This window comes from Salvelinus sp. IW2-2015, unplaced genomic scaffold (genome assembly GCF_002910315.2).
Source record: "Salvelinus sp. IW2-2015 unplaced genomic scaffold, ASM291031v2 Un_scaffold1234, whole genome shotgun sequence".
NCBI lineage: Eukaryota > Metazoa > Chordata > Actinopteri > Salmoniformes > Salmonidae > Salvelinus > Salvelinus sp. IW2-2015.
The window spans coordinates 166,757-181,442 of NW_019942789.1; the positions used below are offsets into that span (position 1 = coordinate 166,757).

Below are 14,686 nucleotides of genomic sequence, written 5' to 3' on the forward strand. Positions count from 1 at the left end.
CACAATCAACAGCCTGATCAACTCTATGCAAAGGATATGTGTCACTCTGCATGAGGTACATGGTGGTCACACCAGATACTGACTGGTATTCTGATCCACGCCCCAACCTTTTTTTAAAAGGTACACTACATGGGATCTTTTGTTTCAGCTCAAGAAACATGGGACCAACACTTTACATGTCACATTTTTATTTACTGTTTGTCCAATTATAATTATTGTATTCATTTTTAAGTTATATAACAACATTCTAACCTTGTTGACAATTATCTAGTGCAAATACGGTATCATTTCACTATTTCCATCCGTTTGGATCAGTTTCAAATGGGGGACTTTTATTTTGAATGCGAACCGGAAATTCCACTATTGTGGTACATCCTTATTGTGGCTAGCTTCAGGATTGGATGAAAATGTTTTGATTTCAAACACCCTTTTTTTGTGGAGTAAACAAAGACTTACTGACTGACCTAAATAGGCTACCCAACTCTGTCCTCTAAAATATGTCTAAACTACAGTCGTTGCGTGTGTTTTTAAATGAGCGTTTATCGGCGGCTGCTGTGGAGATTTTCGGGGCAGTTGAGAAAACGGTAGTGGAGTACCAGGAGGAGAATGATCGGCTACGGAGACTTCTGCGGAGGACACCGGTGATACCTCTATGTAGAATAGGTTCGTATTTAGATATACTGGTAGCTAGCTATAGTTCTACTGAATTAATAAACTGGTTAGACAAAATCACAATTTGAACCATTTTTAAAACATTGTATTTAAATGTTTTACTTTTGATTATTTATCTACCTATCTGGATGGCTAGCTAGCTACTGTAGCTAGTAATTGTTCCCTCCATGTTGCTCTATTGGTCTATACATCAATTACGCTTTTAGCTGCGAATGTGTAGCCTACAAGATGTAATAAACCATTGAAACAATTAACAATTGTTATGTATGATTCAATAGTTGTCTGCATATTTGATTACTTATCTAAAGATAGAGATATAGCCAGGCCCAGACCCACAGACCGGTCTGATTGATTCAGTTGATGGGAATAACCAGGAAGGGAAGGCTGTCTCGCTCTGTACTCTTGTTAGCCAAACGGCTCATATTGCGAATTTGGAAATAGGAAACTATCTACCTTTTGAAATGTGATTATGGGATTTAGGGAATGTAATACACATGGAAAAGATTCTATACAATACCTCCAATAGAAGTCCATTGTTTAAAAAAATATGGCAGCCGATACTGGATATATGGTCCAGTCCCCCTTCATAACTGGGTTGATGATCTGCTGCTACTCTGTGCTGTACTCCACTCTATATTTATTTTTTGTTTAACTACATTGCATTGAATTGAATTTATTTTGGGGGTAACTGACATGTACAATGTGGACCCATAGTATCTCACTTTTAAAAGTATTAATTAAAACGCTTGTTTCCCGAAGTGGTCCTCAATGGTAAAAACAATAACACACACAATGATTAAAAGGCCAGACAAAATTACAAACAACCATAAATACATTCATTTATATTGACATCCTAAAAAGGGGCACTATTCACTACACCTTCTCCCTAAACCTTAAAAATCAACCATATTAATTTCACATTAAAACAATCTATTAATTGCACATACCTATCATACCTATATAGAAAATGGCGCAGATAGACAGGGCAGCCGTGCATCTAGCCCCTAGGCAACTTTGCAGTAATTCGTTTTTTAAATGTGTTATACAGGCATTGTGGGTCTCTCTCTCTGTCTCGCGCTACACCTGCAATAACATTAATGTGACCAATCAAATGTGATTTGATTTGATTCAAATAAATACACCTGACCAGCAGTAGGGGTCACAAGGTCGCAGTTGAGTGTTTTCTCTTAGACAACCTTGTCCAAATGTAAACCTTTGTCTACTTTTTAAAGATATTTCTACTTAGTCTTTGTTTGATCTCCAAGGGAAGGCTGTTCCATAGACAAATGCCTGTATAGAAAGACGTGCTCCTCGCAGTACTCATTACTCTGGGGATTTTACAAGACATAACACTAGCTCTGGTATTGTGACTGTGTTGGTTTTATAGACCATATCAATGTGGTTTTTCATGTAACCTGGTGCACAATCATTTAATATGTCAAACATATGATTAAGTTTAAGTTGGTCCACTCTGGACTTCAAAGGCACAAGCCCACATCCCGGAACTCCTGTACCTGTATATGGGCCTAGGGAGGACATTCATCATATACCTGATAACATGATGTGGTCGCTGGGGGGAGACATTCATCATATACCTGATAACATTATGTGGTCCGGGGGAGGACATTCATCATATACCTGAAACATTATGTGGGTCCTAGCGGGAGACATTCATCATATACCTGATAACATTATGTGGGTCCTAGGGGGGACATTCATCATATACCTGAAACATTATGTGGGTCCTAGGTGGGGGGGGGGGACATTCAGCATATACCTGGTAACATTATGTGTCCTGGGGGGGGGGCATTCAACAAATACCTGATAACATTATGTGGCCTAGGTGGGGGGGGGGGGGGGGACATTCACATATACCTGATAACATTATGTGGGTCCTAGGTGGGGGGGGGGGGGGGGGGAGACATACAGCATATACCTGATAACATTAAGTGGGTCTGGGGGGGACATTCAGCATATACCTGATAACATTGTGGTCCTAGGTTACCAGGTAATGATGAATGTCCCCCCTAGGACCCACATAATGTTACCAGGTATATGCTGAATGTCCTCCCCCAGGACCCACATAATGTTATCAGGTATATGCTGAATGTCTCCCCCCCCTAGGACCACATAATGTTATCAGGTATATGCTGACTGTCCCCCCCCCCCCCCCCCAGGACACACATAATGTTATCAGGTATATGCTTACGAGCCTGCTGCTGCCTACCACCGCGCAGTCAGACTGCTCTATCAAATATCAAATCTGAGACTTAATTATAATATAATACACACACAGAAATATGAGCCTTAGGTCATTAATATGGTCAAATCCGGAACCTATAATTTCGAAAACAAAATGTTTATTCTTTCAGTGAAATACAGAACCGTTCCGTATTTTATCGAACGGGTGGCAACCCTAAGTCTGAAAATTGCTGTTACATTTTACAACCTTCAATGTTATGTCATATTTATGTAAAATTCTGGCAAATTAATTACGGTCTTTGTTAGGAAGAAATGGTCTTCACACAGTTCGCAACGAGCCAGGCGGCCCAAACTGCTGCATATACCCCGACTCTGCTTGCACAGAACGCAAGAGAAGTGACACAATTTCCCTAGTTAATATTGCCTGCTAACATGAATTTCTTTTAAATATGCAGATTTTAAAAAACATATAATCGGCGTCCAAAAATTACGATTATCGATTGTTATGAAAACTTGAAATCGGCCCTAATTAATTGGCCATGCCGATTAATCGGTCGATCTCTAATATGGACCACCTAGTACTACTAGTAGAAATTTTATTTTTTTCTGAATATGTGATGTTTTGTTCCTCTACATTTGTGATTCCATTCAACACTACAGTGAATGTCAATGTTTGTATATCTGTTTTTTTTCGTATAGGAAAGTTATTAAAAAATATATCTTTAAAAAATTGTCTGAGTCAACAAAAGCATTTTGAAATTGGCATTGTGCACTCAGGCATGTCTAATGTCTATATAGGTAACCTGTGGTCCTCCTCTCCCTCCCTTCAGACTCCCTGCAGCTCTCTGTCTCTGAAGAGGAGGTTCCCCCTGAGCAGCAGCATTGTGAGCAGGAGTGGAGCCCCAGTCTGGGACAGGAGGACCCAGAGACCACACAGATTAAAGAGGAACAGGAGGAAGTCAGGACCAGTCAAGAGGAAGAGCAGATTCAAGGGTACTTTGATACCAAAGACTCCATATCCACTCCTTCCTGTGTGAAAAGTGAATGTGATCAGGAGGACCCATGTCAAGAAGCCGTACGAGCTGAATACCCAACTCTCAGTCCACTGAAAACATCTAAACTACAGTTGTTCTGTGTGTTTTTAAATGAATGTTTAACGGCATCTGCTGCTGTGGAGATTTTTGGTGCGGTTGAGGAAACTATAGCAGAGTACCAGGAGGAGAATGATCTGCTACGGAGACTGCTGCGGATCACACCAGAGATAAAACTATGTAGAATAGGTTCGTATGTAGATCTACTGATAGTCAGCAATAGTTCTAGTAAATTAATAAACTGTTTATTGTTTGTGATCACCATTTAAAAAAAATGTAAGCATTTTTATTTATTTTTTACTTTTACCTTGAATGGATGATTAATAGCCCCGACATGTCAATGCTTTCCCTTGCTTGGACAACCTAGGGTTTAATAGAAAGAGATTTCCAGGTTAAGGGGGGACTTAGACAGCAGCTTCACATTTTTCCAATTACAAAAACCTATATGTCCCCTGCCTGTCACGAATGTTGAGTAAAATTATATTTGAACTTTCCCGGAAAGTTGGTCTTTATTTTGCACTTCTGACTCCAGTGCTTCATGGGAGTTATTCAATATCCATTTTGATTAGCTGAGGATGATGATTTGGTCAAGTGTTAAACGTTTTATCTAGAAAACACTTGATCCTTGATTATGATACAATTTTGTAAACCTTTGAACACTCAACTTAATTATCATCCAAAAATACCTTTACAAATACAAGAGATACACTTCCTGTTTTTAAAACAGATTTACACAGAGTTTCTTTTTTTGTGTTCCCTCCCGAGTTTCCATTAGCGCAGGAAGTGTCGTAATTCAGGGTAACGTGCAACTCAAAACACCTCTGTGGTAATGTGTTAAAACAATACACAGTGAGTGTATCTTTTTATATTTGTAAAATTATTTTGCGGTGCACAGGAGGGTGGTGGCACCTTAATTGGGGAGGATGGACTCGTGGTAATGGCTGAAGCGGAATTAGTGGAATATCAAATAAATCATGCTTTCCATGTGTTTGATGCCATTCCATTTGCTCCGTTCCGGACATTATTATGAGCCGTCCTCCCCTCAGCAGCCTCCTGTGCTACGGTGATATGAAAGTAAAGTTTCTAAGGTTTTCAAAATAGTTGTTGTTAAAACAACCTTTTTTCTGGATCTTTGTAGAATTTTGACCCATTTTGAGTCACACAAAATCATGTGTTCTCTACTCTGACAATTAATCCACAGATAAAAGGGTAACGCTAGTTAGTTTCTAGTAATCTCTCCTCCTTCAGTCGTCTTTGTCTGTGGACTTTATATGGCGGTTGGCAACCAACTTTAAGGTGTGTTACCATCACCAACTGGACTGGAGTGTGGACCTCAGTTCATCTTTCAATCTCCAACGTGGGTATATGCTCTTAAAAACCACTGAGGAAATGGGAGAGGCGGGACTTGGAGTGCATGAAGCGTAAAAATAGTTATATTGTAGCGCCTGGCTACCCAGATGCGCGAGAGCAGTGTGGGTGAAATGATTGAGTAACATGTATGTATACATTTATTTTTGCAACGCTCGCGCACACAAAGTGGGCAGTGTGGTCATCATGTTAGTCTCCCATAAGAGGACCACCAATTTCCTTTAGTTCTTATTGGTCAAGGTCACACCAGTCATTATTATGTAAGCCTATCAGCAGTCAACATTCCCGGGATGTTCAGTGTAGGACCCCAGCAAGAGCATACCAAAAACAGTACAGTATGAAGATAGGCAGAAACTGCTTCTCCAATAGAAATCCCCGATCACACTTGTAGGTGACGTTGGCTAGCTAAGCTCACCCGTAGAGCCAATGACGTGTTTCTAACGGTCGTCTCGTGCCGAACTGCGCGTGTGCAGGCCGTCCAATCAAAGGCACTCCTTCGATATAAAGTTGTTTTTGACTATAATGAAAACTTGTCAGTTTGTCACTTTCACGAGGTTGGAGTAATAACATGTTCAACTACTTAAGACGTTGGCTCGAATCTAGGTTGTGCCTTTAGATTTCAAGAAAATGTACAACTAAGGAAGAATTGTTCACTTCTCAAACCCCTGCTTGGTCTGTTTCGCAAGCGTTCCCAGAAGTCTTGTGATGTTGCGCCTCTGGGTTTAGAAACTCTGTGAGTATACCACAGACAGAAAGAGAAACCCAGACTAGTCGTTGGGCCTGTCTGGGGGTATCGTCGGACGGGGCCACAGTGTCCCCCGACCCACCCCTGTCTCATTCTCCAGTATCTATGCTAAAATAGTCTATGTGCCTAGGGGGCTAGGGTCAGTCTGTTTTATCTGGTGTAATTCTCCTGTCTTATCTGGTGTCCTGTGTGAATTTAAGTATGCTCCCTCTAATTCTCTCTCCCTCTCCCTCCCGGAGGACCTGAGCCCTAGGGTCATGCCTCAGGACTACCTGGCCTGATGACTCATGGATGTCCCAGTCCACCTGGTTGTGCTGCTGCTCCAGTTTCAACTGTTCTGCCTGCGGCTAGGGAACCCTGACCTGTTCACCGGATGTGCTATCTTGTCCCAGACGTGCTGTTTGACTCCCTCACTCTCTCTACCGCACCTGCTGTCTCAACCTCTGAATGCTCGGCTATGAAAAGCCAACTGACATTTACTCCTGAGCTACTGAGGTACTCCTGAGGTACAACCACTGATTATTATTTGACCCTGGTGGCCATCTATGAACGTTTGAACATCTTGAAGAACAATCTGGCCTTAAATGGCCATGTATTCTTATAATCTCTACCCGGCACAGCCAGAAGAGGACTGGCCACCCCTCAGAGCCTGGTTCTTCTCTAGATTTCTTCCTAGGTTCCTGCCTTTCTAGGGAATTTTTCCTAGCCACCGTGCTACTACATCTGCATGCTGTTTGGGGTTTTAGGTTGGGTTTCTGTATAGCACTTTGTGACATCTGCTGATGTAAAAAAGGGCTTTAAAAATAATGAAAGACATTCAATTACGCTCCTCCTACACCACCTCAACTGACAGACGCCATAACGTATTAACCCAGCCACACACACACACACACACACACACACACACACACACACACACACACAACCTCCACACTGTTCCACCCATTGTGTATTGCGATGTCATGGATCTATATGACTCCGGCATCACTAGCTCCCACTGTAAACGACACAGGTGAACTATCTTAGGGTTAAGTTAGTTAGAAATATCTTTGAGCAGAGCAGATATGAGAAATGTGCTTTCTGGAAAAGGGGAGGGATACCTAGTCAGTTGTACAACTAAATGCATTCAATTGAAATGTGTCTTCCCCTTTTTATTTCTCTCCTGACGGCCACTACATTTTCCCTCTCCTGCTACTTGTCCTTCTGATGTCACATACCTTTGCTGTTCTGTTTTTTTTAAGCGTGCAACTTAACTTCAGTTCCAAGAGATCTTTATCTTGTGGGTTTGGAGCCAAGTAGAATCTGTAAATAATTATATTGTGTTGAGCTCGTTGTGGCCCTGCTACACTACAGCCATCGGGCGTCCCCGCGTTTGCCGTGTAGACATCAGCCATTGAGGGAACGCTTCCTTTGAAATCAATGGGATTATGCTGAGCCGTAGTGCATAGGTCAGAGGCCCACACGTCTTCGGTCGAAAGCGAGGAGGGAGGAGATCCCTTATCAAATGGAACAGTAATTTGTGCTGCTTGATCATGTTGTCAACAAGGTAGCATGACGCATCGTCCAGAAACATACAACATCTCTTTACCGTCAAATAAATGTTTGAATTTTCTTAGTATTTTCCATTTTTTGAAGGAAGATAACCCGTTTTTAATCAAAACCAATCACTTCTGCATGGGAAAACACAGAATCCTACTCATTACTACACGTGTTTAATTACGTCACTTTTGTTTTGAGCCAATTTAGCCATGGAATTTGAACAGGGAACCTGAGCTCAACCCAGGGAGAAAGCCCAGTTCCAAATCATATGCGATCAACTTTCTGCGGAAGCAAAACACACCTACACGGGCGCACAGACAGGATTAATCAAACCCCTCAATGAAAGCTGATGAAAGCTAATGTTGCGTCACGCCACGCCCAATGGCAGCGTCCAAGCTGAAGAATCAATGACGTTCAATTTTGGAAGGCTGACAGGCACCTTCATTCTATCTTGTGAATTTAAATAATGAGAAATAAAGTTAATTTAGGTTGCATTATAGTCTCCACTAGACACCACTGGCTATTTTACTAAACTTGATGAAGTCAAGAAGATACTAGCTAGTAGAAACTCTAGGTTACGTTGACAATGTTCCCGATGTAAACAAAAGCAGCATGTGTAATTAGAGGATCCTTTAGTACAGGGATCATCAGCTAGATTAAGCCGCGGGCTGATCTTTATCTTGAGCAGATGGGAGCCGGAACATAATTGCAAATAAGAAGCCCAAACAGTTATAATATTTGACTTAAAACATAATCATTTCAGACTTTGCTTACATTTGTATATGATCACCTGTCTTTCTGTTATGCGTTGGAAATACTTGGGAACAGATTTGAATCACTTGGAGCTGATTTCCTGGTGTTTTTACAGTCTTCAATGTCCAACAAATAATCTACACAAAAAACTTTTTGGGGGGGGCCCAAATAAAACCTCCCGCGGGTCAAATTTGACACCGTGGGCTGCCAGTTCGTGAACCCTGATTTAGTACAGCCACTACCAACAATATAAGAGTACTTGCTAAAAACTGGACCAAAGCTATTGTACTGACACATAACGGATGATTATGGTACACTAGAGGAAATTAGAATAGCGAAGTTTTTTCCCCTCTGCTCCGTTCTCAAAATAACACGCTCCTCTGTCGCTGGTAGAACGCGATGTTGCTGGCATAGCAACGCGCCGCTTATAGTGGATCTAAAGCGTTAGCTAGCTCACACACTCCCGTTAGCGTTAGCATTTGCATTAAGAATGAATGGGCAGTTAGCAAGCTGGTTAGCGATGTTAGCCGTTTCCTTCAACTAAACCCACCTTAACCTTTCTTTCCATTAAACCCCTCTTAACCTTGACATCTCCTTCCATGAAACCCTCCTTAACCTGGACATCTCTTTCTATTTACCTCCCCCTTAACCTTGACATCTCTTCCCATTAAACCCCCCCTTAACCTGGACATCTCTTTCTATTTACCTCCCCCTTAACCTGGACATCTCTTCCCATTGAACCCTCCTTAACCTGGACATCTCTTTCTATTTACCTCCCCCTTAACCTGGACATCTCTTCCCATTGAACCCTCCTTAACCTGGACATCTCTTCCCATTAAACCCTCCTTAACCTGGACATCTCTTTCTATTTACCTCCCCCTTAACCTGGACATCTCTTCCCATTAAACCCTCCTTAACCTGGACATCTCTTCCCATTAAACCCCCCCTTAACCTGGACATCTCTTCCCATTAAACCCTCCTTAACCTGGACATCTCTTTCTATTTAACCCCCCTTAAACTGGACATCTCCTTCTACTAAACCCTCCTTAACCTGGACATCTCTTCCCATTGAACCCTCCTTAACCGGGACATCTCTTCCCATTGAACCCTCCTTAACCTGGACATCCGCCTGATCCCTGTTCTGATCAGACATGAAATTAAAAGTCATAGAGATCTATAATTCGTGAGTGATTCCAAATTCTGTTATAAATAACGTCTGCTCCTCCTCTCCCTCCCTTCAGACTCCCTGCAGCTCTCTGTCTCTGAAGAGGAGGTTCCCCCTGAGCAGCAGCACTGTGAGCAGGAGTGGAGCCCCAGTCTGGGTCAGAAGGACCCAGAGACCACACAGATTAAAGAGGAACAGGAGGAAGTCAGGACCAGTCAGGAGGAAGAGCAGCTTCAAGTTCTGGAGGCTGATATCGTAGAGTTCAATTTCACTCCTCCTTGTGTAAAAAGTGAACGTGATCAGGAGGACCCACTTTGGTCCTTGACTCTTCCCCAAACCCAGACTGTGGAGAACAGAGAGAGTCACTCTAAACCAGTGGATCTGAAACCTTTTGTCCATGTGACCCACTTAAATGGTCTTGACCTTCCAGATAATGACAGCAATGCCTCCAGCCACAGTTCAGCTGTAAGCAGCGACACAGTAGGACTTGACAGCAGCCCACCATTGGATCCCAGTCCACCATTGGATCCCAGCCCACCATTGGATCCCAGTCCACCATTGGATCCCAGTCCACCATTGGATCCCAGTCCACCATTGGATCCCAGCCCACCATTAGAGAAACACTGTTCCAAACCCAGCACCACATCTAGAAAAACTCACCACTGCCGTGACTGTGGTGAAACATTTGCTCTGAAAGCTGACCTGCAGAGACATATGACTCTCTTCAGTAAGAGACCCAGTGAATGTAGTTCCTGCCAAAAACGCTACAACTCCACCTGTAAACTGAAGGCCCATGTCCGACGCTGTCACAGTGGGAAACCCTGCACCTGCCCTGTTTGTGGAAAGACCTTCAAATACAAAGGCTATCTTTCCAAGCACTTAAGGATTCACACAGGAGAGAAACCATTCAGCTGTGGTGACTGTGGGAAAAGATTCACTCAGAAAGGGAACCTAACCGAACATGTACTGACTCACACAGGAGAGAAACCATTTAGCTGTGGTGACTGTGGGAAAAGCTTCAGTCTCAAGAAGACACTAACGGATCATATACGGACTCACACAGGAGAGAAACCATTTAGCTGTGGTGACTGTGGGAAAAGCTTCAATAAGAAGGGACACCTTTCCGTGCATCAACTGACTCACACAGGTGAGAAACCTTTTAGCTGTGGTGACTGTGGGAAAAGCTTCAGTCAGAAGGGGAACCTAAGTATTCATAAACTGACTCACATAGGAGAGAAACCTTTTAGCTGTGGAGAATGCGGGAAAAGCTTTGGGCTCAAGCGGCACCTAACCATGCATAAACTGACTCACACAGGAGAGAAACCATTTAGCTGTGGAGATTGCGGGAAAAGCTTTAATCGCAAGGAGGTCTTAACCATGCATATACGGACTCACACAGGAGAGAAACCTTTTATCTGTGGAGACTGTGGGAAAAGCTTCAGGCATAAAGGGTCCCTTAAGATACATATATTGTCTCACACAGGAGAGAAACCATTTAGCTGTGGTGACTGTGGGAAAAGCTTCAATCAAAGGGGGAACCTAAACATGCATTTACGGACTCACACCAGAGATAATTCATTTTGTTGTGGTGACTGTGGGAAAAGCTTCAATCAGAGGGGGAACTTAACCACGCATATACAAACTCACACCAGAGATAATTCATTTCGATGTGGAGACTGTGGGGAAAACTTCAATGAGAAGGGGCACCTAATTGAACACATACGGACTCACACAGGAGAGAAACCATACAGGTGTGGTGACTGTGGGAAAAGCTTCATTCAGAAGGCGGACCTAAGGAGGCATATACTGACTCACACAGGAGAGAAACCACATGGCTGCTCTGTCTGTGGTAAAAGATTCACTCAGAAGTCTCATCTGCTGAGGCATGTGGATAAAATCCACAAAGGAAGAAAACAGGACAGAAACTGAAAGAGTGGAGAGCATTAGGACAAAGAGATTGTTTGTCAGGTAAGTGAATAAAAAGGCAGGATGTGGACAAATCTCTTAGGAAGCAACAGTGAGTTATGGCCCTCATCAAATATGCAGACGACATGGCTCTGGTTGCTTGCCTGGAGGTCAAGTCCATCTCCAGCTACTCCCAGTTCATTGACTGCCTCTTGACGTGGTTTGACAATATCTTAGGAGCTCAGTCTGGTTCTCAACTTACTATTAAGGCTCAGAATAGTAGAATACACCAGGTCCAATTCAGACATTTGGTTGTGCATCAGCAGTTTGTTTGTCACTGACAGTCACTCAATTAGCGATGTCGGCTAACAATTTTTAGATTGGAAGTTAGTCTAACCAGCTATCTAACCTTAGTAGTAATCACTGCTGAATACCGACCGGGCAGGGAATGTGCCCAGGGGCCCATATTAACATGGAATAAGTCATTACGGCAGGGGGGTGGCAGGGCAGGGGGGTTAAGGGCAGAACCCTAGTGGTTAGAGCATTGGGCCAGTAACCAAAAGGTTGCTAGATCGAATCCCTGAGCTGACAAGGTAAAAATCTGTCCTTCTGCCCCTGAATAAGGCAATTAACCCACTGTTCCTAGGCCATAATTGTAAATAAGAATTTGTTCTTAACTGACTAACCTTAAATAAAGGTTAAATAAGGTTAAATTACTGTCACGATCGTCGTAAAGTGAAAGAGAGGAGGACCAAGGCGCAGCGTGATAGCAATACATCTTTACTTTAATAAAGACGAAAACGAAGATCACTATACAAACAAATCAAAACAATAAACCGACGAACGTGAAGCTATACAAACTAAGTGCTAACATGCAACATAGACATAGACAATCACCCACAAACTACCTAATGACTATGGTTGCCTAAATATGGCTCCCAATCAGAGACAACGATAGACAGCTGTCTCTAATTGAGAACCAATCTAGGCAACCATAGACATACATACACCTAGACTAYACARTGCCCCATAAACATACAAAAAKCCCTAGACAATACAAAACACATACATCCCCCATGTCACACCCTGACCTAACTAAAATAATAAAGAAAACAAAGATAACTAAGGCCAGGGCGTGACAATACCCCCCCCCAAAGGTGCGGACTCTGGCCGCAAAACCTGACATAGAAGGGGAGGGTCCGGGTGGGCCTTCTTACGGCGGCGGCTCGGGTGCGGGACGTGGCCCCCACTCCACCATAGTCACTACCTGCTTTGGTGGCGCCTCTGGAGCGAGGACCCTTACAGCGAGTCCCGGACTGAAGACTATCCTAGAGGGCACCACTGGACGGAGGGGCAGCTCCGGACTGAGGGGCAGCTCCGGACTGAGGGGCAGCTCCGGACTGAGGGGCAGCTCCGGACTGAGGGGCAGCTCCGGACTGAGGGGCAGCTCCGGACTGAGGCGGGGCAGCTTCCGACTGAGGGGCACTGAGGGGCAGCTCCGGACTGGAGGGGCAGCTCCGGACTGAGGGGCAGCTCATGACTGGAGGGCAGCTCATGACTGGAGGGCAGCTCATGACTGGAGGGCTCTGCGCAAGGTCCTGGCTGACTGACGACTCTGGCAGGTCCTGGCTGACTGACGACTCTGGCAGGTCCTGGCTGACTGACGACTCTGGCAGGTCCTGGCTGACTGACGACTCTGGCAGGTCCTGGCTGACTGACGACTCTGGCAGGTCCTGGCTGACTGAGGACTCTGGCAGGTCTGCGCTGAGCTGACACGACTTCTGGCAGGTCCTGGCTGACTGACGGCTGTGCAGGTCTGGCTGCCTGAACGGCTTCTGGCAGGTTCCTGGCTGACAGACGGCTCTGGAGGTCTGCGCTGACTGGACCGGCTCTGGCACAGTGCCTGGCTGACTGACGGTCCTGGCAGGTCTGGCTGACTGGCGGCTCTTGGCAGGTCCTGGCTTGACTGGCGGCTCTGGCAGGTCCTGGCTGACTGGCGGCTGCTCGGCAGCTGTGCGGCTCTGGCAGTCTGGCTGACTGGCGGCTGGGTCTGGCGGCTCCTGGCTGACGGGCGGCACTGGCGGCTCCTGACTGGCGGGCGGCTCTGGCGGCTCCTGACTGAACGGGCGGCTCTGGCGTGCTCCTGACTGACGGGCGGCCTTTGACGGCTCCAAGGACAAACGGGCGGTTCAGACGGCGCTGGGCAGACGGGCGGCGCAGGCGGCGCTGGGCAGACGGACGGCTCAGATGGCGCTTGGCAGACGGGCAGCGCAGGCGGCGCTGGGCAGACGGGTAGCTCAGACGGCGCTGGGCAGACGGGTAGCTCAGACGGCGCTGGGCAGACGGCAGACTCCGGCCGGCTGAGGCGCACAGTAGGCCTGGTGCGTGGTGCCGGAACTGGTGGCACCGGGCTGGGGACACGCACCTCAGGGCTAGTGCGGGGAGGATGAACAGGGCGTACTGGACTCTGGAGACGCACAGGAAGCTTGGTGCGTGGTGTTGGCACTGGTGGTACTGGGCCGAGGACACGCACCTCAGGGCGAGTGCGGGGAAGAGGAACAGGGCGTCCTGGACTGCCGAGGTGCACTATAGGCCTGGTACGTGGTGACGGAACTGGTGGTACCGGGCTGGGGACACGCACCTCAAGGCTAGCGCGGGGAGCAGGAACAGGGCGCACAGGGCTCTGGAGACGCACAGGAGGCTTGGTGCGTGGTGCCGGAACTGGTGGTACCGGGCTGGGGACACGCACCTCAAGGCTAGTGCGTGGAAGTGGAACAGGGCGTATTGGACTGTCGAGGTGCACTATAGGCCTGGTGCGTGGTACCGGAACCGGAGGACTGGTACGAGGGGCTGCCACAGGAGAGCTAGTACGTGGGGCTGCTACAGGAGGTGCAGGACTAGGGAGGCGCACAGGAGGCCTGGTTCGTGGGACTGGCACTGTCATTCCCAGCCGGTTAGCACGCACCTCAGGACGAGTATGGAGAGCTGACTCAGGTAACATCACATCCCGCACACGCTCTGTCGGGTGGATGTTGTGCCTCAAGCACCAACACAGCAGCTCCCTCATTTCACTCTCCTCCAAACTCCCCATTAAATCCTTAACAGTCTCTGTATCATTCCCATTGCTCACCTCCAATATCAGCCCGACTGGCTCTGGTTCCTTCTTCGGCTCCTCACGGTAAGCACGGGAAGTTGACGCAGGTCTCCTATCTGAACTCGCCACACTCCCCATGTGCCCCTCCCCAA

At 45.9% G+C, this 14,686-nt stretch overlaps 1 protein-coding gene across 1 annotated transcript; it reads left to right on the top strand.

Moving 5' to 3' along the window:
* The first annotated feature begins 381 nt into the window (after positions 1–381).
* On the top strand, positions 382–11,803 carry LOC112070141 (oocyte zinc finger protein XlCOF6-like). Its single transcript, XM_024137560.2, has 3 exons — positions 382–663; positions 3,705–4,154; positions 9,612–11,803. Exons 1-3 carry the CDS (start codon positions 498–500, stop codon positions 11,462–11,464), a joined length of 2,469 nt encoding a protein of 822 aa, XP_023993328.2. The 5' UTR covers positions 382–497; the 3' UTR covers positions 11,465–11,803.
* The last annotated feature ends 2,883 nt before the right edge of the window (positions 11,804–14,686 follow it).

Excerpts from the sequence above, each read along its gene's own strand:
- LOC112070141 (XM_024137560.2), top strand. The coding sequence starts at position 498 with ATGTCTAAACTACAGTCGTTGCGTGTGTTTTTAAATGAGCGTTTATCG. Across the intron at positions 664-3,704 it reads GATACCTCTATGTAGAATAG|ACTCCCTGCAGCTCTCTGTC; the intron begins GTTCGTATTTAG and ends CCCTCCCTTCAG. Across the intron at positions 4,155-9,611 it reads GATAAAACTATGTAGAATAG|ACTCCCTGCAGCTCTCTGTC; the intron begins GTTCGTATGTAG and ends CCCTCCCTTCAG.